The sequence below is a fragment of the Engystomops pustulosus genome, chromosome 10 (assembly GCF_040894005.1).
Source record: "Engystomops pustulosus chromosome 10, aEngPut4.maternal, whole genome shotgun sequence".
Lineage (NCBI taxonomy): Eukaryota > Metazoa > Chordata > Amphibia > Anura > Leptodactylidae > Engystomops > Engystomops pustulosus.
In genome coordinates, this window is record NC_092420.1 from 86,634,648 (window position 1) to 86,656,727 (window position 22,080).

At 44.1% G+C, this 22,080-nt stretch overlaps 1 protein-coding gene across 1 annotated transcript in view; it reads right to left on the reverse strand.

Moving 5' to 3' along the window:
• Nucleotides 1-22,080, reverse strand: part of AGBL4 (AGBL carboxypeptidase 4) — a 1,134,440-nt gene that overhangs the window by 12,512 nt on the left and 1,099,848 nt on the right. The window contains exon 12 of the mRNA XM_072127046.1: nt 4,575-4,671. Within this exon, the coding sequence (XP_071983147.1) occupies nt 4,575-4,671 (97 nt within the window). The remainder of the gene's footprint in view (nt 1-4,574; nt 4,672-22,080) is intronic.

The following is a 22,080-nucleotide window of genomic DNA, read 5'->3' on the forward strand; positions in this document are numbered from 1 at the left end:
TGCACAGTGCAGCCCCCGGCACTCAGGTCTGGCTTATTATATGTAGGGGTAGAGTAAGACCACCATGGACCCCAGGATGTAAGAATATTATTTCCCCTACAAGTCTGGAATCACTTCCTACATCTGGTTCTAGAATCAGCTTCTCGGGGAATGGAGGATGTGTCCCTTCTGCCGGATTTCAATCTGCAGTTTCAAGACCTTCAAAGGTCCTGAGATGGTTCTTGTGTACATGTGTATTGAGAGTAGGAACAGATGTACGAGGATTTCATTGGGTAAAGGTCCTTCTTAGTATAAAATTTGTTTTGGGCCCATATTATAATCCACTACTGTTTGTATGGAATGAGAAGCTGAAGGGTAGTACATACTAGGAGGTTGGATGCACTATACGGAGATATGCTCATATGTAGAAATGGATTTTCTTTTTTGAGATATTTCATTGAGGCTGCCTTTGATTTCTATGGGACTTCAGGGACAACAAGCAGATCCTAGATGTCCCAGTCAGTGCACCCCAGGGGGGAGTTCTAGTTTTGGGGATCCAACGGATTTGGAGAAACCGCGCTATTTTTTTAAAAAAAGTGTCACTTGACACACACTTACATGCACCAGGAAGAAGAAGGTGAACTCTGGCGGACCTCGGCGCAGCAGCAACACCAGGTGGATATCAGGCGCACAACCTTAGTGAATCCCGGCAAGCTCCAATTCAGCAGAGAATGCACCGCGGGATCGCGAATGGACCGGGTAAGTAAATGAGCCCCAATGTTTGGGGCCATGCCAGACTTCAGCCAAAAGTTCAACGTTGGGCTCACCCTACTGGAACGGATTGCGGGTGTTATCTCTTTAAATGTCAGCTGTCACTACAGATCCTTTTTTCCATTTAACACTAAACATCATTTCCCCAAACAGTTCTTACAAACTTTCTGCAGATTATAAAAAAAAGATGATTTAGCCCAAAGATTTGGCTGCTGTGACAAGTATTTAGAAGGGGATTGTGTTGCACGCGATCAGATTTTGGGCTCAGTGGTGCCTACTTTGATGCGATCCGACTGATTTGGACTGAGCGCGGGATTTAAGATTCAAATTGTGTCGCAAGCCCAAGCACTTACATGCACCAGGAAGAAGAAGGTGAACTCCGGGGACCTGAGCGGGGAAGCGACACATGCAGGATATCGGGCGCACAATCTTAGTGAATCGCGGCACAGGGCATTATCGTCGGACAATGCACTTTCGGGAACTCCGAGGGGCCGGTTAAGTAAATGTGCCCCAGTGTGGTATTTGCTTCCCCCATATAAATCAAAGTTGGGTTTAGTCAACAAATCGCCAAATTTCCTAGTGTTCCCAACTCACAAAGTGTAAAGAATAATTTCCTTACAATAAATACAATAATTATCGATATTAATAGTTATCATTAAATTCTATTCAAAGGTCATTCAAAATAAACTGAATACGGTACACTGATCGGCAGTACACTGTGGTAACCCCTAATAACAAGCGTTTCATTTCCCCTGCAGCACCCCCAGAGGGGAAATAAAGCATAACACAGTGTTCATTGATATCAATGACACCGATGGTCCTCCATAAAGAATTTGCTTTGTGGGCCTTCTCTTTGCTACACACAATAGATCAAGGTTATAATTAGATCACAAAGCCCAAATATTCTGTATAAAATTGGATTTTTTAGACCATACGATCCCGTTGATTAATTTTTATTATGCCATAACCTAGGGTAATGAGTATTTTTATCCTCTGGTATTTACCAAGCAGTTTGCTACGCGCCCTCCGCTCCGATGCCTCGGCGCCGCTTGTGCCGTTTATGTGAACCTGCGTGGTTAACCCTTGAATATTGAATTTCTTAAAGGTCTTTATATGCTGCTGCTCTACAAATAACTCGTCTTTATGTAAATCGTGCTAAATCAAGACGCTTCATCGCCGCAATAGAACACGCGTAACCCTTCGATGAACCCTGCCATGGCTGCAAAGTTTTAATAATCTGGTTGATCCCATCAGTGATATTTTACTAGAAGGTCTAGGTAAAAGCTGTCCATGATTGAGATCCAGTAGATGTAACAGGGTCGGGCAGAGTAATGTGCCCTCTATCAGTAGCGAGGGCAGATAGTAGTAGATGCTAGGGAGGAGGTGATTTGATATGCAGCGCCGGTGTTCATTACTACAGCCCGGTACTGCGAGGACCGAGGACTCTACACGCCTGACTGATCAGCTTCTCCATTTCAGGTTTCATTTCCTTCCAAGTCTTCCATGGAAGCAAAAGTACAAATGAAAATACACACAGAAGGTGAAGGTTTCCTAAGCATAGGTAGGGCAGGGTCTAATGGCAAGACATGACTCTATTCTGGATTGTCATATATATCTTTTTTACTGCATCCGCTTAAAGGTTAGGATGCCTTCAGCTCTACAGATGTTTCCAAATTATGATACGCTGCGTTATGATGGAGAGATACAGTGGGGCACATTTACTTACCCGGTCCTGTCGCGATCCGGCGGCGCGTTGTCCGATGAGGATTCGGGTTCTGCCAGGATTCACTAAGGTCGTGCGCCAGATATCCTGCAGGTGTCGCTACTGCGCCGAGGTCCGCCGGAGTTCACCTGCTTCTTCCTGGTGCATGTGAGTGCTTGATCTTGCGACACATTTAGTTTTTTAAATTCCGCAGTTTTTCCGAATCCGTAGCCGGCGCCGAAATCCAATCGCGTGCACCAAAATCCTTGTGGAATTCGGCGCAAAACGGAAAAATTTGGGAAACCCCAAGGAAATGAGTCCTTAGTAAATGAGCCCCAGTATGATCCGATTACCATTACTACTGCGACAATTGGAGCGCACGTCCTGGGCTGGAGACTAGAAGATCCTATGTAGAGGGAGCAGAGATGACTTTGGTATATGGCATCCATAAATATAGAAATGTGCTGAATTACTTGAAGGGGAATCTGTCACGTGTTTCGACCCCTACAAACTGCTGATGGTGCGGGATCGTTGACTTCTAAGGCCGGGGCACAAGGGGTTAGCCTCAGTGGGATTGCTGTCAGATTACGGCTTCTAACCTTTACAATGCAAATGCCCGGCCAGCAACACGGAAATCAAATTTTAAAAGTTTCAGCAGATACCACCCTGAAGTCTGCAAAGGAGAGAGATGTATGAGCACAGTTAACGATGAGGTTGGATTGTTATTAGAGAGTTAGTTGGGAGACCACAAAGAAGAATGTTGCAGTAGTCCAAGCTGGCCATGAACTAGCAATTCTCTAGACCAGTGCTCCTCAACCACCGGGCCACGGCCCAAGACCAGCCTGTGGAGCACCTGGCACCGGGCCGCAGCCAAACTGTGTAAAAAAAAAAAAAAACCTACCCATGCCCACCAGTCCCTGGAAAAAACTTAAAGGCTTAAAGGACATCTACCTGTCCTAATTAGACTGCTCGTTCAGGGGATAGGGGGGGGACTGTTTTTAACATGTTGCATCTTTATTGATGAAATAATAACTTTGCATAACAGCCGGAGATGCTCAGGCAGAAGGTGCATCAGCACCACTCGACTTCCCTGGCTTTTAATTTATGCACGTCCCCGGTCCTCTGCTGCAAGTGTCCTCCTGCTCCCGGCCAGGGAATTACAATCCGGCCTGTGACGTCAGACCCGGGGCGTGTGCTCTCTCCTAGTTCCCCAGGCCAGGAGCAGGAGGAGGCTTGCAGCAGGGGGCCAGGAGGGAAGGGGTCGTGCATAAATTAAAAGCCAAGGAAGCACCTACGGCTGCTTTATAAAGTTATTATTTCATTAATAAAGATGTAAGAAAACATGTTAAATTTGGTCTACTGGTGGTAGATGAGAGTGCTCCCCACTGTATAAGGATGGTGCCCGCGGACTGGGGCTGACCCGGTGTTACATTTATTACATGGGTCGTTTGCACTTTAAATGGGAGCGGTATTTGCTTCCTTTCTCCTCGGTCCCTCCCATAGCTGAGCCTTTATAGGGCAGGCACTGGTACCTGCACTTCCTCTTGCCCGCGCCATCTTCAAGCTGTCCCTCCCTCCTTCCCTACTGTTACTTGGATTTGTGTTTTGATGTTTTCGGTTTTTCAGAGATCATCTCAAGTCACAGCTGGCGGAAAAGAGAATTAATGCGGACTTTGCCCGGAACTCGAAGTGCTGGTTGGGGAGTCCGGATGAGCGAGCCGCTTTGGGCAGCGATGGTTTCTAAAGCAACAAACTGAGATTGTGGTTAATTTTGAGAATATTAACATAATAATAATTTGACTTTTCAAATTGGGAAGAGTTTTGCGCCAATAATTGTGACGAGTAGGTCTGGTGGGAGGGATGTGTTAGGTGAAGTTCTGTGGACATCTGTATTATTTGATCTGTATTATCTTTCTATACTGTCAGTATTTCTGAGTAGTCAAAATGCCCAATGGTCACCTTAAAGAGTCTTGTCCTTTTAGGCTCCCTAAATTCCATACATTGACATTATTGAGAGTAAAAGTTCTAGGTCTATCCATAAGCCCAATAGGGAAACAGACGTTGTTCTGTGAGACTTACTAAAATGTACCTTATTATCACTTTAAAAACCTCTGCGACTTACCTCACATGTGATACGGAAGCGGTGGGTCTTGTCGTGCTGCCATTCAGCTGGTAGTAATCCAGGAAGGTACGAGCGACATTTCTTCCAAACTTCATATCTGATATCTTGTATTCAGGAAACATTGTACTTACACGGCAAAGATGGACATAAACTAGATAGAAATGTAGTAATAGTAATCGTATATAGCTAAAGGTGGCCTCTCACTATATGGCAGTCATCTTTAGGCTTGGGCTGTGTTCACACTGGCTGCTTGGCTTTGGTTTGCTTGAAGAGCAAAGACACTGGCCAGATCCCTGAGCGTCAGGTCTGTCTGTCAGGTTTTTTTTTTGTCCCAGTTACAATTGTAGTTTTGGCTGTAATTGGACCAAGGATTATCAATAAATCTTCATTACAGACACCTTACAGCTGGTCATTGCAGTCTGGGACTATAGTAACATCCAGAGACTTCACCAGAGGTCACAGTGGGCAGTCGTCTGTAAGTAGGGGTCGTCTGTAAGTCAGGTGTCCTTAAGCAGTGGACCGCCTGTAGGTGATATAACCCACAGCTCGCTACTTGCAACATCTTGTTACACAAAATTACTTTAGTATGAGAAAAAAACTAAACTTAAGAACAGTTTTTCTTTTTTTTTCTCTTTTAAGCATTTTTAGTGATTTATACATTCACATAGCGCTGCGTAGCTCCTATAAAATATTTATTTTACGGATTTATAAGGGAAACATTTTTCTAAACTGGTTCTTATGGCTATTTAAAATGAAGCTCATTGAAGAGGAACCCACATGGGCTCATGCGCTGTAAAACACAGTGATCCGGACCAGGGTCGGCTCCAGGTTTCAATAGGCCCCTGGGTGACAGAGCCTCAGTGGGCCCCTTTGCAGTGAATTTACGTGGCAGCTCCTGTTCCCTAAAATATTCCCTGGTTTATCATCCCAAAGAACCCCCTAATGGTTATGTTGAATACAACCCCCTCATGGGTACTCTATATAACCCCCTCACCCCCTATAAAATCATTAGATGCAGCACCCCTCACTCCCATGGATTCATAATGTACAGCCTTATGTGGGCCCCCCAGCAGCCCTGGGCCCTGGCACTTGCTGGGGTATGCCCAGTGCAGGCGCCGGCCCTGATTCGGACCCAAAAGGCAGCACTAGGGGACCGATAAGGTAATAGACAGGAGGCTTCACTTCACATATTAAAAATGCGGAGCAGAACTATTAATAGATGTATATTGGGAAATTACCTAATATCTTGCCCCCCCTTCTTACACACACATTACAAAAACATGAGTCAAAGTGGCCAACCCCTTTTTAGGTTTGTAGCACTCTAGCGTCGGCACTGTAGCCCAAGTACCAACATTTTGATTCATATAATATGTGAAGTGTGATGACAAGTACCCTACAGAGCCGGTATACCAGAGCTATGTGCAAACCGGGAAGGACTCCGACCCCCGCATTAGAAATCTGACCTTGATTGGGAACATTACTCCCCCATAATGCATCTGTCCTGCTCTCTGTGACTTGAGTACATCGTTCCTCTGGGCATAAGACCCGGTGGCTGCATTCAGTAATTGCTGGCCATTTATGTCATATTTCTCCCGCTCCTTCATTTCGAAGCTTCTCCAGCAGATTCTCTTAAATAATCCTAAGGTGAGCTTTCAATTAGCCATTAAATCAGCCATGTGCCCCATATGCCGATAGTATTGATTCACTTTTAATTACCTTTCGTGAAGGACTCTTGCTGATGACTTGACTCGTGTTTTTAGCATCCTCTCTGCATATCCCCAGAGCCGGAAGGAATATTAGAATTCCCAAAATGTGAACTTCTGTTATTGGAGGATTGGAAATAACCTTAAAAAGTCTCGCTAGAAAAAGATGTCACCTAGAGCTTTAAAGTGTCAATAGGGTGAACCCAGGTTTAATTATTATCCCTATCCAAAGGATATAAACATATAACCAGGGGTAAGACACCGGGGTGTGACTGCAGCAGGGGGTGGAGGGGTCCTTAGTCTTCCACCTGACAGGAGAAGATAATCAATTCCATGTGTGTAAGACAAGTATACAATTCATTACCACAGCGTCACAGGCAAAGACAGGTCTGTGTGTTCTGCCTGCGCGCACTGTATGATGTCATCATACGGCGCCTCATACTGTGTGCGCGGGCAGAGCTCACAGACCTGTCTCCACCTGCAGGAGGAAGAGCCAGGTTATCACCAGAGCATGGGAGGCAAGTATGGTAATAATATTGTTTATGACGAGGGGCCCGGAGGCTGCTGAACATTTCACTAATGACCAGACGCTGCTGGACAATTCACTAATTAGAAGAGGCTGCTGGACATTTCATTAATGATGGGAGGCTTGCACTACACATTTTATTATTGAGGGGAGGCTGCTGCACATTGTATTAGTGAGGGCAGGCTGCTGGACATTTTATTGGTGAGAGGAATCTGCTGCTGGACATTTCATGTATGTGGGGAGGCTACTGGACATTTCATTAATAAGGGAGGCTGCTGGACATTTCATTATTGAAAGGAGGCTGATGGACATGTAATTAGTGAGAGGAGGCTGCTGGACATTTCATGAATGAGGGGAGGCTCTGGGACATTTCATTAATAAGGGAGGCTGCTGGACACTTCATTATTGAAAGGAGGCTGATGTACATGTAATAAGTGAGAGGAGGCTGCTGGACATTTCAGTAGTGAGAGGAAGCAGCTTCTGGACAGTTCATGAATGAGGGGAGGCTATGGGACATTTCATTAAGGGAAGGCTACTGGACATTTCATTAATGAGGAGAGGCAGTTGCTGCACATTACATTGATGAGAGGAGGCTGCTGGACATTTTATGAGTGAGGAGAGGCTGCTGGACATTTCATGTATGAGGGGAGCTCCTGGAGAGTACATTAATGAAGGAAGACTGCTGGACAGTATATTAATAAATGGGTTATTGGAAAGAATATAAACAAGGGGAGGCTGCTGCTGGAAAATATACTAATAAGGGGGGCTTCTGCTGGACAGTTTATGCATGGTACATGAGTACGGTTCTGTGTGTATATGTGTGTGAAGCATATATGCATATTTTGAAGTATAATATGCGGGATGGGAATGGTAGTGAGGATTTAGGTATATGGGGCCTTAAATCAAAAGTTGGGGGTCTTGTTACATCACTGCATATAACATAATTATTAGTTAAAATCTATGGAGCCTGGAGCCCCTCAGGTTTTGCAAAACCCAGGGAATAAGAAGCTAAAGGAAGAGTGGATCCTGCCAGAGGGGCAGGACACACCAGTATGTCAGTGTGTTTGGTTTACAATCCTTGATCCTGGTAGTAGAAGTCCTTTAAGGACTTATGATCCCTCTTTTTTGGTTCCCAGTAGTCGGACCTCCAGTTATTTGTAACTTATCCCAGATAACTAGAAATGGTTGGATAATCCTCAACCATTTTCTGCTTTTGAAGTTGATTTTTACTTCGCTCTACATCTTTCCTAGGATTACAACACAGATGAAATGGAAGATCAGATGTACGAGTAGCCGCGGAAGCAGCTTGGAAGGATTATCCTTAATGCTTCCCGAAGCCGCAAACCTGACTTATTCCAATTTGTAAGCAACAAGGTAGAGCATAAGGCTGCGTTCACACATTCAGTTTTTCAGATGCTTTTTCCACACCTGCTTTTGGCTTCAAAAACTGCATCTGTGTGTGAACGCACCCTAAGGCAGCTTAAAGGGGTTGCCTCAAGATTCGTTAACCGCAAAATATACAAGTGTGACCTGTAGGACTCTAATTAATCATGAAAAACGTGTTCCCCATCTGAATGGAGCAGCAGGACGAGTATGTGGATCGCTACTCTATTCACTGTCCATTGGATAGTGATAGACAGAAATTAAAGGGACACTCCAGTCGCAGCTGATTCAGTGAATAATACCTTGTGCAGGGCCTGAGGGGAGGAGCAGGACTCCAGGTTCTAGGAATACAATGACAATGAGTCCTGCTCCTCCCCCCCAGACCCTGCACCATGTGTTTTTCAATGGTTATTCAACGCTTTGACTGGAGCGTTCCTTTAAGGAGGTGACAGTGCACATACACATTCTCCATTTAGAGAAGAACTCAGACTCTCCCACATGACCCCCATTTATTATTATTATTATTATCATTATTATTTCTATAATATTACTAACAAGCAGGGCCGGATTAAGGGTGGTGGGGGCCCCTGGACACAAACTGGTGGGGGCCCTTCCAACAATGTTTTTGGAGGTATATAGCTTGCCACCCCCCTGTAATATACAGCCACCAGCCCCCTGTAGAATTTAGCCGCCAGTCCCCTGTAGAAAATGGCGATCTCTGCGATCTCCCCCAGTGGAGGCAGCTGTGTTGAACTGACACAGCTGACATCCTAGACCCCTATAGGCATTTCGCACAGAGCCAGTCAGCGACTCAGCTGAGCTGAGTCGCTGACTGTCGGAAACTGGTGGGGGCCCCTTAAAAATTGAAAGTGGTGGGGGCCCCGGGGCTCGAGCCCCAGGAGCCCCTCCTTTAATCCGGCCCTGCTAACAAGATTAAAGTTATCACATGCTAATGAGGAGGGGTCCAATTAACGGGATCATGGGTCCCTATTGTCCCTCTGAACGGAGAAGCGAGTTGTATGTGTGCACTACCATTCCTTTTCATACGGATGCTCCGGCTCCTGGTCCTGGCGCTGCAGTTACGGTACTTTTTAGTTTTCCTGCATCTGGCCAGATGGTTTGGGGGAAGGGTGGTTGACCGAGGACCCAAGACCTTCTTCTGCCCCGTCAAACAAGGGGAAGTCACTTCCTCTTACCTCGAGACATCACTTTCTTTGTTGTCCCGTTTTCCGAGGAGGCCACACCCATAAGTGGGTCCTTATACACCCAGAAGGAACAGGGAAAAGTGCACTTTCCTTTTTCTCTGCACCCTTGCCCTGGCCCCCTAGGTCATCAATATTCTTGGGAAAAAAATGCTTTAACATGTCACTGCTTCAGATGGGTGAGGACCCCAGCACTCGAAGAGAATGGACCCCCCCACTCATCTTATGTTACTGTCAGGGGTGTAACTTGAGGGGGTGCAGAGGGTACGTTTGCAACCGGGCCCAAGAGGCTTTGAGGGCCCACAAGGTGTCAATTTCCCATATGAGGAGATTAGTATTATAAACCATAGATTGTAGTTGGGGGCCTGGTACAGACTTCTCACTGGGGCCCGGCCCGTCAACTTCAAGTTACGCCACCGGTTACTTTGGTACAACCCCTTTAATTCTACTATTATATAACTACAGAGACAAATAATTCTGCAGAGGAGCTGTACACAAAAAAATACAATAAGATAAATATTTTCCCAAAATTTCATTCATTTACAGGCGGTCCCCTACTTAAGAACACTCGACTTACATACAACCCCTAGTTACAAACGGACCTCTGGATGTTGGTAATTTATTGTCCTTTAGTCCTAGGCTACAATAATCAGCTGTAACAGTTATCACAGGCGTCTGTAATGAAGATTTATTGTTACTCCTGATTCTTATGACAATCCAATTGTCACAGAGACCAAAAAAAGTTCTGGATGGGGTTACAATTATAAATTATAAAATATACAGTTCTGACTTACATACAAATTCAACTTAAGAACAAACCTACAGACCTTATCTTGTACATAACACGGGGACTGCCTGTACATGCATCACAGCAAAAATAGGAGTGGTTGCATAAATGTCAACACCCCTAGGGCTACATTCACACGCACGTATGAAAACAGCCGTATCCATACCGTACCGCCACATTCATTTCAATGGACAATACGTCCAACCATTTATATTGCCGTTTTTGACACCGTAGCGTACCGTACTGTATACTGGCTGTATAAAAATATACGTCAATATATGTCCTATTTTCTCCCATATTTCAGTTCCGTATACCCTAGAAGTCTATGGGGACGTATAAAATACGGGTTACATACGTGCTGCATACGGATGAAAACCGTCACATATATACGGGCTCATACGGCCCATAAATACGGGACTGGAGAAATCATACGGTTGTGTAAATGTAGCCTAAAGTAGTACGGCGGGCATACATCGGCGCTGCGGAGAGGAGCAAGGGATGAGCGCAGCTCACCCCCGCCCCTCTCCACAGGAAGATACAGCGCACGGCGCCGTATCACGGGAAAAGGTAGGACATGTCCTATCTTTTCCCGGGCTACGGAGCGGTACAGTGCCGCACCGTATCGCTCCCGTACAGGGCCGTGAGCCCATAGGAGTGTATGGGGGACGTATATCGGTCATATATATGTCCCCCATACATGTGTGTGAATGCAGCCTAAGAGTGTAAAAATTAGTAACATGGATCTTGTTTTATGACCGATCGGGTCACATAGTTATAACTACAGCTAAAGCGGTAGAGCATGGAAGAAAATGTGATTGTCCCACCACATCACTGGCCCTTAGATAGGAAAAAATAGATTCAATCCGAATTTATAATTACATTTACGATGGGGCAAAAGCGATGGGGCAGGACCTGCGACCGAGACCAGGGTGAAATCTGCAAGAAAATTGCGTCCGATGGGTTGGGATTCTCCAGGTACGTGGCAGGGATTTGCTTGCAGTACATAATTCCTTTCTTTTTTTTTTTTCGAGGAAGCTTCTCGGCTGCGGATGATAAGCGCTCAGCTGCGGTCTCTAAGTAATAGTTCCGCTTCAGCGCGCTCCGATTTTTTTTTTTTATCCCTCCTTCTGTGCTCGGTACAGAATTCAGTGATTTAAAGCTTAGAGATCACATGGGATAGAGCAAATTCCAAATTATTTATTTCTCGGAGTCGGAAGCCGATCCGGAGATTATTTACTGCAAATGGGGAGGGGAGGGGGAACGCGCGAGGAGGGGGGGGGGTGTTAGTGCGGGGGGAGGGGAGGAACAAATTGATTGAGAATTTTCAATTAGAAGAAGCAGTATTTTATAAGAGATTTAAGGTTTTAGCATGGAAATCATAATTCTCTGCCCTGAGTGTGCGGTTGTCGGCATAGGACAAGTTCCGCGCACCCATCTATAGCCTTAAATACTGACGTCTGATCGAGATAGATGTCATGGGATTAACCGACGCAATCCCTTATCATTGATCGTTTCTGCTTCTATTCCATAAACATTTGCTTTATAGGAGTGGAAGGGGTTATGCACTCTCATCGATCCCTTTTAGTTAAAATTGTTCACTAAGATAATTACATTCAGCAATTATCTATTGTCCTTAAAGGAATCTGTGTTACCCTGCAGCTCCCCCGCAGGAGACACAGAGCATTACACAGTTTTTGCATTACAATGATGATGACATATACAGTCGTTTACGTGTTACTGTTTCTAGCAATTGTTATGTAAGGCTTATGTAAGGAAAGGCCCTTTTCACAGAATACTTCCTAAGACTTATCTCTACTTATTTTTGGTAAAAAAGGTTTTTTTTTGTCTAATAGAAATTGTAGAGTAAGACAGAATTTATAAAATACTTAAAGGGAACCTGTCACCAGGAACCTCTTTTTCACTAAAGACAGGTTGCAGAATGCATATGTCTTTCTGCCTTCTCTAAGCATTTGCATTACAAAATAATTGCGTGTTATAACTTACCATGTACTCTGACAGAGTCCTCTGTGTAGTCCCAGGGGTTGGGCTTTGGTTTGGAAACATTTAAAAAAAACAACATGTAACTTGTCTGTGCTGCAGACTGCTCAGCTCTCAGCCCCCACCTTTGTGCTCCCGTACAGCTCCTCCCTCTGGCTCCTTCACAGAGGTCACAGCCTGGTGACATCAGTGGGAGAGGGAGGAGCTGTAGAGGAGCACAAAGGTGCATCCAAACCAAAGCCCAACCCCTGGGACTACACAGAGGATTTTGTCAGGTTGCAAGGTAAGTTATAACAGACAATTTTATTGTAATGCAAATGCGTAGAGAAGGCAGAAAGACATATGTGTAATGCAGCTGTAATGGTCTTCTGTAACCTGTCTGTAGTGAAAATGAGGTCCGTGGTGACAAGTTCCCTTTAAAGGAAACCTCTCACATTGATTATACATTCCAATTTGTAGGTAGTATAAGACAGGGCATTCTATACAATGGCCTCATGCTCTATCTGCCGGTAGCATGTTATAAAGCAGGAGGAGCTGAGCAGATTACACATAGGATCCTATCTGCAGGCAGCATGTTATAGAGCAGGAGGAGCTTAGAAGATTGTGAAGAGTGTCCTCTCTGCAGGCAGCATGTTATAGAGCAGGAGGAGCTGAGAAGATTGTGAATAGTGTCCTCTCTGCTGGCAGCATGTTATAGAGCAGGAGGAACAGAGCAGATTACACATAGGATCCTATCTGCAGGCAGCATGTTATAGAGCAGGAGGAGCTGAGCAGATTGTATATAGTGTCCTATCTGCAGGAAGCATGTTATAGAGCAGGAGGAGCTGAGCAGATAGTACATAGTGAACCACATTTAATATTATTGAGGCCATAAGGCACTACTTGCAGTTTGCCTCACTATTGTGCAGAGTGCCTCCGATCAATGAAGCACGGTTTTCATGAATCTGGTGCACCCTGTCTGAGCCCAATGTCAATAAACTGAGTGCATCAGTTTTTCTGGTGCAATCAGCTTAACGGGCGTGCTCCACAGTACGCACCGGAACACCCACTATGGAGCACAGTATTACGGTGTGCATGGTGTAGGTGCGACACAATACTGGTGCAAACACTACTGCGCCAGGCTGCTTAGTAAATGTGGGCCAGTATGTTATAGAGCAGGAGGAGCTGATAATATGTTATAAAGCAGGAGGGGCTCATTTACTAAGGGTCCGAAACGCACACTTTTGCCGGGTCTCCCGACGATTTGCGGCAAATTGTCCCGGAATTTTGGCGCACGCGATCGGATCTTGGCGCATCGGCGCCAGCTTTCACGTGACAGAAATCGGGGGGCCGTGGTCTTCGGACAACCCGACGTATGCGGAAAAATTGCGGAATTTAAAAAAGAAGAGCAATCATGTGATTATGCACTGGGACGAAGAAGGTGAACTCCGGCGGACCTCGGCGCAGCAGCGACACCTGCTGGATATCGGGCGCATGGACCATAGTGAATCCCGGCAGAACCCGAATCAGCGTCGGACAACGCGCCGCGACTGGACCGTGTAAGTAAATGTGCCCCAATGTATAGATACTAATATCTGCTAATTTCTTGCCTTTTTTTGCTTTGTTGTTTTTTTTTATCAGCCCATGGTGTTATTTTGTTATATTTTACCCAAAAGTAAAAAATAATTTTTACATTTTATTTTTTGCCAATTCTCCCTCCCTGTTAAGAAAGGGTTAAGAAAGATTCTAAAACCACATCCCCTATGAAGGATGGGAATGCCTGACTTTAAAGGCTCTTTTGCTCATGAAAAAAATCAGAAAATTAATTACACAGCGACGCTCCCATTAACTTTATGGCTCGGGAAGTAATAACCGACTTCTCAGAATGGCGCGCAGTCTCCTCGCCGCTCCGCCGTAATGGACGCACATTTAATCAAGGGAAATTATTACAATAAAATCTAAAATTTGCTTAAATTGTCTTTTTTTGCTCAAAAGAAATAAAAAAAATCGATGGATCTGCGCCAGGTCACGGTTTACGCACTTTTTCATTAGGTTTCTTTCTTGTTTGTGGGGGAAATTTTGTATCTTCTTAAAACATTAGAAGAAACTTTACACATTGGCGTAAAATGGATAAATGTCCCATTAACGTCTCATCACTTTTTCAGTCTTTACTCCCCACCTTCTGGACGCCAGAACTTTTTATTTTTCCATTTACAGAGCAAGATGTGGGTTTTATTTTCTAGTGTCAGGATTAAAGGGAACCTGTCAGCAGGGACCTCATTTTCGCTAAAGACAGGTTACAGAAGCCCATTACACCGGCATAACACATCTGTCTTTCTGCTTTCTCTAAGCATTTGTATTACAATATAATTGTGTGTTATAACTTACCTTGCACCCTGACAGAATCCTGGGGTAGTCACAGGGGTTGGGCTTTGGTTTGGATACATTTAACGTGACTTTTCTGTGCTTCAGACTGCTCAGCTATCAGCCCCCACCATTGTGCTTCTGTATAGGAGCACAAAGGTGGGGCTCATATCTGTCACATGTTGTTTTATGAAATGCATCCAAACCAAAGACCAACTCCTGGGACCACACAGAGGATTTCTTTAAAAGAAATCTACCATCGAAATCCAACATGATATACCAGGGACAGTTACTCATAGATCCTGGCACTGTGACTGTGGTACAGGCAGTCCCCGGGTTACGTGCAAGATAGGGTCCGGAGGTTTGTTCTTAAGTTGAATTTGTATGTAAGTCGAAACTGTATATTTTATAATTGTAGATCCAGACAAAAAAAATTTGGGCCCCGGTGACAATTGGAGTTTAAACATTTTTTGCTGTAATGGGATCAAGGATTATCAATAAAGCTTCATTACAGACACCTTACAGCTGATTATTGCATTCTGGGACTATAGTAACATCCAGAGAGCTTCACCAGAGGTCAGAGGGGTCTGTCTGTAACTATGGGTTGTCTGTAAGTCAGGTGTCCTTAAGTAGGGGACCGCCTGTATATTCTTATATTTGTTATCTATGGTCTCCTTCCTTCTAAAATCTACTTTTAAAATTATGCTAATAAACAGGAAGAAGAGGTGAGGGCGTTACCAGAGCCCCTCAGTGCTGTACCTTCTCAGGCTGTCACAGTGGGGAGGAGCACTTCCCCCTCCCACTGTGTGAGATTACAGCAGGCAGAGGGAGGGGGAAATTGCTTTTGGAGCAGGGGGATGACAGTGTAACAGCCTGTGTAACAGCTTAAAGGGGCTCTGGTAACACCCCCAGAGTTGTAGTTTTGTGGGTCAGTACAATTAGGGAGATACATGGGGGGGATATTTGCATACACTGGCGGCGCTCGTGAAAACACCATCACTATCCCCATACAGCTCCATACGCCAAAGTATGAATAACTTATTATTGTCAGTATAGGGCAAAATGAAGAAGATTTTCCTTTGTTCAAAAGGTTGTAATTTTTAAACATATACTAAAACATAATAAAAACGATATAAATGTTGTACTCCTGTGATAGCACCAACCCAAAGAATAAAGTAGAGGTGTCATTTGGAGAGCCGTAAAACTGTGTTCAAAAGAAGATGGTGGGTTTTTTTCTACAAATTCATTTCATTTGGAATTTTTTTCCAGTTTCCCCATAACTGACATGGAAGTACAATTTGTTATGCAGACAACAAGTCCTCTTACAGCTCTGAAAAAAAAAGTTATGGATTTTTACAGACAGGGAGTGAAAATTAGAAACTCAAAATAGCGAAAATAGCCCTTAAAGGAACCTGGAAAAACAATTACTGTATTATTCGGACTATAAGGCGCACACAAAAAATCCTTCGATTTTCTCAGAAATCAAAGGTGCCCCTTATAGTCCAGTGCGCCTTATATATGAACCGTACTTACAGACAACAGCTGCCTTGAACTGTGCACAGGTCTGCCACCTGCTGGTCATTCTTCCTTATAATCCGGTGCGCCTTATATGTGAACCTAGACGTTTTAGCAGGCATTTATTGATGGTGCGCCTTTTAATCCGAAAAATACACTAGGTTTTATCCTGTTTTTAAGCAGTTTCAAATCATAAAAGAATAAAAAGTATAAAAAACAGACAATACTTTACCTCGGTTTTGATTTACAGCGGTTGATATACAATGTAACGGGCTGTAATAGAGAATGACACGGGACATAGGGTAAAACAAGTGGCACGTGGCTCGGCTTTGCCGTTATTCATTTTAATTGAAATTTTTACGCTTGTTTAAGTCGGAATTCGGAATTGATCAACGTGTCACCGGTGTAAAATTATTAACAATTGCCCTATAGAAAGTTCTGAGCCTCCGTAGAGCAACGCAAACTTTTGTCACTGGATGTGACCCTTGACCTGTAATCTTCCTAGGAGCAGATAGCCATTACATAGTCACGGAGCCCTCACCTAATCATGTGTCAGTAAATTACCCGAAATAATTGGAGCCCGGCACCTCCTGTATAAGAATTGATGCTTATTCTGCCTCTAGGGAAGAAATTCTCAGCTATGAGTAACGGAGAATTAATGGCTACAATGAATCTGATAAACGAGCTTCAAGGCGACAGCTTTAATAGCCCAAGAAAGGGAATAAAGTAGATTTTCGGGGAATACGGCAAATACCTCTTATCACACAATGAATATCTGGATGAGGATTAGAATTAATCGTTCTGCACCTTGGAGATTGCAACAATGTAATCAGATTATTCTCCGACCCAATGCAATAAGAACATTCAGATGCAATATGGAAGATATTTAATAAAGATGCTGCCATTGGCCCCTCTCTCCTATGATTCAGTTAGGGAATAAATGAGATTAGACCAAGCAGGAACACAACACGGCTCATGGAGGAAACATCAGTGTCCACTTATCTCCAGGTAGAAATTCAGGACCATTTTAGGGTCGGGAAGTAAGAGATTTCCTTACCAAATCTGAAAACTAGGGCTGCCTTGTAGGCGTGTAGGGGACATTGACACTTCACTAGGAGATTCTGGGAAAATATGCAAATAGGTTTTCTCGGATGGGATAAGGATAACCACGACTCTTATAGCTACCTTGTAAGACAAACAGCACTGTCTACAGTTGGGAATCTGTTCCTTCTGAAAAACATATACTGGTTAGGTCTTAATCCTACATCATGTCATTAGGCTTCTTGGAGGTCATGCTTGATGTCAAGGGGACTGCCTTACAAGGAGCTAAAAGAGGCTTGGTTGTCCAATATGTTTATTTTCCCAGGACCATTTGAATCATTCCTATTTGGCTTAGGCCTTCTTTGGAAGATGTTGTATATCATACAAGCCCTACATGGGGTCTGGACTCTGCCCACCACGTTGTTACCTCATGAGCAGTCCCAGTTCAATGAAATTGGACCAGACAGTTCAAGAAGAGCTGGTGCCCGGCAGCAGGAGACACGCAGGGATGAGGTAGGTTGAGATAGGTAGGCTGGACTGGTAACAGGAAAACAGGGAATTCCAGGGTGCTCAACCAGAATAGGCAAAGCAATCAAGCAAGTACAGAGGTGGCACTCACCCGGTAGATATCCAAAGAGTCCATTATTAATTCCAAGTCGAGGTGCGGTTGGATGCCAGACACGGCTACGGTCTGATTCGCGCTGTAGAGCGCTTATTTAAACCTCTGTTCCTTTACCCGTGTGAGTAGACAAGCCAAGGTCAAGGCAGATGGGGTGCTTTGTGGATACAGATACCACAAACAGTGGTGATAAAAGTAGCGAGTAAGCAACTAACACCTTCACAGGAACCTTATTGCTAAGGCAATTTCACTTGCCTTGACCTTAGCTTGTCTACTGATCGTATCCCTGTCCATCCATTACACAAAAGTTATTTTGCTTAGGGCTTCTCCAGTGTCCGATCCCTTAATTTTAACCCTTTAACCTCCATACTGGGCCCTGGACCTTATTCCTGGGAGCCACCAGGTTTAGTGATGAGTGGATACAAACTGCAAAGTGATGAGCGAGCCTGAACCAGATCCAACCCGAACTTCATTAGAACAGAGATGAGGTCAATAGATAAGAAAGCTGCAGAAAAAGGGAGACTACACGTCACGTAATGTCCAGAAATAGTGTCTCTCCTCATGTGCTACACACTGGATTCTGCAATGTTTGTTGGAAGGTCAGGTATCCTTTAAGAAACTGTTTTCTTCATCCAAAAAAGCACACAAGGGTATAATAAAATGGTAAAGATACATCAGGTGACCTACTCTGACCTGATCTGACCTTACTGATGGGTCCTTTGGAGTGAAACATCCCCTCTGTGACATCCTTACTTAGTGATGTGGGCACAAAGCATCATTTTCCTTGTCCTTCTTGTGTAACAGATGAGCTAAGAAACGGCACTGAAATAAAAATGACAATGCAAAACTGTTTCCAACAATCCTTCTCACTAATAAGGAGCTTGGACGTTGCCGTAAATGTCTTGGCAGATTCCTTGGCATGAAGGAAGTGGCCAATGACTGGCAGGTGCCGGCTCTGTGGGCAGCCAGATCCAGAGTTGTAATTGTTTTCTGTGTCTTATGAGAATCTCTACATTTGAGCTTTTTATGCACCTTGTCTGCTAATTCCATAAAAAGTAGAAATATACGACTTATGGTTATTATAGTCACACAGTATAAGATATGGGCAGACCATGTATAGACCTGTGACAAAGTCACATCTGGGGAGTGATGCCCCTCTTCTATTATAGTGGGAATACACCGTCTATATTACATTATTGCCACCTTAGGGTACATTCACACGTCAGAGCGCTGGAGAGGAGGAGGGATGAGCACTGACTCGCTTTCCCTGCCTGTCTCTCTGTCACCCACTCACTCTCCTTGTCTGTCTCTTACTCTAACTGCTTGTCTCTCTCTCTCACTCACTCTCTCTGCCTTTATCGCACTCTCCCTGCCTGCCTGTCCCTCTCACACTTGCTCGTTCTCCCTGTCTGTCTCTCTCTGTCCCTCTGTGTTTCTACCTGTCTCTCACTCTCTGTGTCTTTCTCTCTATCCCTATCTGTTCCTACCCTCCTCTCACTCTCCCTACCTGTCTCTCACTCTTCCTGATTGTCTCTTTCTCCCTCTGACTGTATCTCACTCTCCCTGCCTGTCCCTCACTCTTCCTGCCTATCTCTCACTCTCCCTGCCTGCCTGTCTCTCTCACACTCACTCTCCATGTCTGTCTCTCTCTGTCCCTCTCTGTTCCTACCTGTCTCTCACTCTCCATGTCTGTCTCTCTCTGTCCCTCTCTGTTCCTACTGTCCTCTCACTCTCCCTACCTGTCTCTCACTCTTCCTGATTGTCTCTTACTCCCCCTGACTGTATCTCACTCTCCCTGCCTGTCCCTCACTCTTCCTGCCTATTTCTCACTCTCCCTGCCTGCCTGTCCCTCTCACACTCACTCTCCCTGTCTATCTCTCTCTGTCCCTCTCTGTTCCTACCTGTCTCTCACTCTCCATGTCTGTCTCTCTCTGTCCCTCTCTGTTCCTACCTGTCCCTCACTCTCACTGCCTGTCTCTCACTCTCCCCGTCTATATCTCTGTCTCTTTCCCTATCCATCTTACCTCACATATTAGCCAACATATGTTCATTGCCTATAGTAACCAATCAAAGATCAGAGCTCATATGAATGACCTGTAGCAAAAAAGCAACCAATCATGGCTGAGCTTCTAACTGCCACAGGAGCAGCAGCAGACAATGGTCCCTGTATATGTTGGGTAATAAGTGTATATTGGAAAGGGCAGGGTAAAATTTTCAGCTCAAAATCGAGTCTATGACATTCCCTGAGTCACAGAGAGCGGGTGTGCAAAATTTTGTGATTGTAAACATGATGATGCAGATTCCTTTAGCGGACATACATACATTCACTACATACATACATACACACACACACACATACATACATATACACACACATACACTCAGCGTTATAAATATTCGATGTACATGTAAATGTTCATGTCCAAAGTTTTGAATGAATGGCGTCATTCCGAAATAAAGGGACAGAAGCTTGTGACAACCGCGCTCCTGAATCTCCTTATGGACCTGGCCTTGCCTATAACTCAGATCTTATATCTCAGCTCATATCTTTAAGTTCCTTTTATGACACGGCACAGACAAGTCTTGTTCTATCCCCGTATTCTTATCATGTCCGTATCACAATGTAATGAAGATATTTGGACAGCAGCAGCACTCTGTTTTGGTTGTTCTGAAACGTCCATCCCTCATCTTGTCTATAGTTAATTTTTGGCAACTATCTTGTCTTTAAAAAATACTGAATACAAATGGAAACTGCTAAATAACACGACCACCCAGCAGCTCAATAATATCGAGAGGAGCAATGTATCACACAGCTCTCTGCTGGAGAGACCATTTACACATCCACCATCCCCTCCCACGCTGATTACTCACACTGCGCTTCTAAAAACTACAAGGAAGCCATACAAGAGGACACTTGTGGAACATGGAGATCGCAAAACACATCAATTATTTTACATTTTCAGGAGGAGAAATTTGGATTTTCCGCATAGATAAGACTGCACAATCCAAATCTAATCAGAAAGGGAACCTGTCAACAGGAATGTCATTTTCAGCTGGTGACAGGTTACAATAGCCTCTGCTATTCTGATTTTAAAAATACCTTTGTCAGCATTCTGAATTCTTTCAATACTTTATAAAACATTATTTCACATCACCTGGCCCCCTGCTAGCAGTATGTCCTGAGTCCCATGGGGCCGGGGGCAGCTGCAGCCTGCGTGTCTGTGTCTCAGTCTCCTCTGCTCCACACGCATCCAGCTCTCTCCCCCTCCCCACTTCCTGTCATCTGCATTGAGCAGGAAGCGGAGGGGGGAATTGTGTGGAGAAGAAGGAGAACGAGTAGACACAAGCACACACAGGCTGCTGACCACCTCCACCTGTTGGGACTCACCAAATGCTGTTGGCAGGGAACCAGGTAATGTGAAATAAAGTTTTGTCAAGTACTGAAATGATTCAGAATGCTGACGAAGGGATTTTTTAAATCAGCATAACAGAGGTTATTGGAATCTGTCACCAGAGAAAAATCACATTCTTGGTAACAGGTTAATTTTAACTAAAAGCTTCATAAAAATGTATTGATCTGCAAGTGTGGGTGAAGCCTCATGCCGTAGGGAATGCCCCGTCCCATCTGAGAATGCCTGCATTTGGGTTGAATTTATTGCGATTTAGAAATATTTAAGAACATTTGTAATAGCAACATTTTTGCTTAGGCAACCCATGGGTCATCTCCCCCAGATGTAGAACTTAATAAATTATGTAATCACTACAGAACTTTTGCTATGATTTAATGGATATAATTAAATGTGTAAAAATGCATTTCTATTACAGGATTGTATCTAGACTTGAAGCACTGGAATAGTATCCTCACACTGCTGTGTTCTTAGATCTCTACATTCAAATTCTTTCAAGGCCCCTCCCCTCTAGTTTGACTTAAAGTAATGGGAAGCTTTAGTTAGAGCAGTAGGGGGTCTATGGAACAGTTTGAATAAAGATCTAAGAAAACAGCAGTGTGAGGGCACAGTCCAGCTGCAATACTGGAATATAAAGTTAATTTTCATATAAACTTCAGACGGCCATATATTTTAACACATCAACGGATTAAAAACATCTATTGAATCAGGTGAAGAGTGGCAAAAAAAAAAGATGTATACTATTTAGCAAACAAATGATAAATTATTGACTTTATAAAGTCACCACTAGGGGGAGACTCTTTCTAGAATAAATTCAATACTAAACGATAATTTAGATAGCTCCTAAGCTCCCTCTAGTGGCCAGTGTAGACAGAAAAAATATTATTATTTAGATTTTTGCTTCACTCCTCAATATATATAAACATAGATTAAAATGGATTAAAAATATAAAAATTGAATCAGGTGCAGAGGAAAAATGATG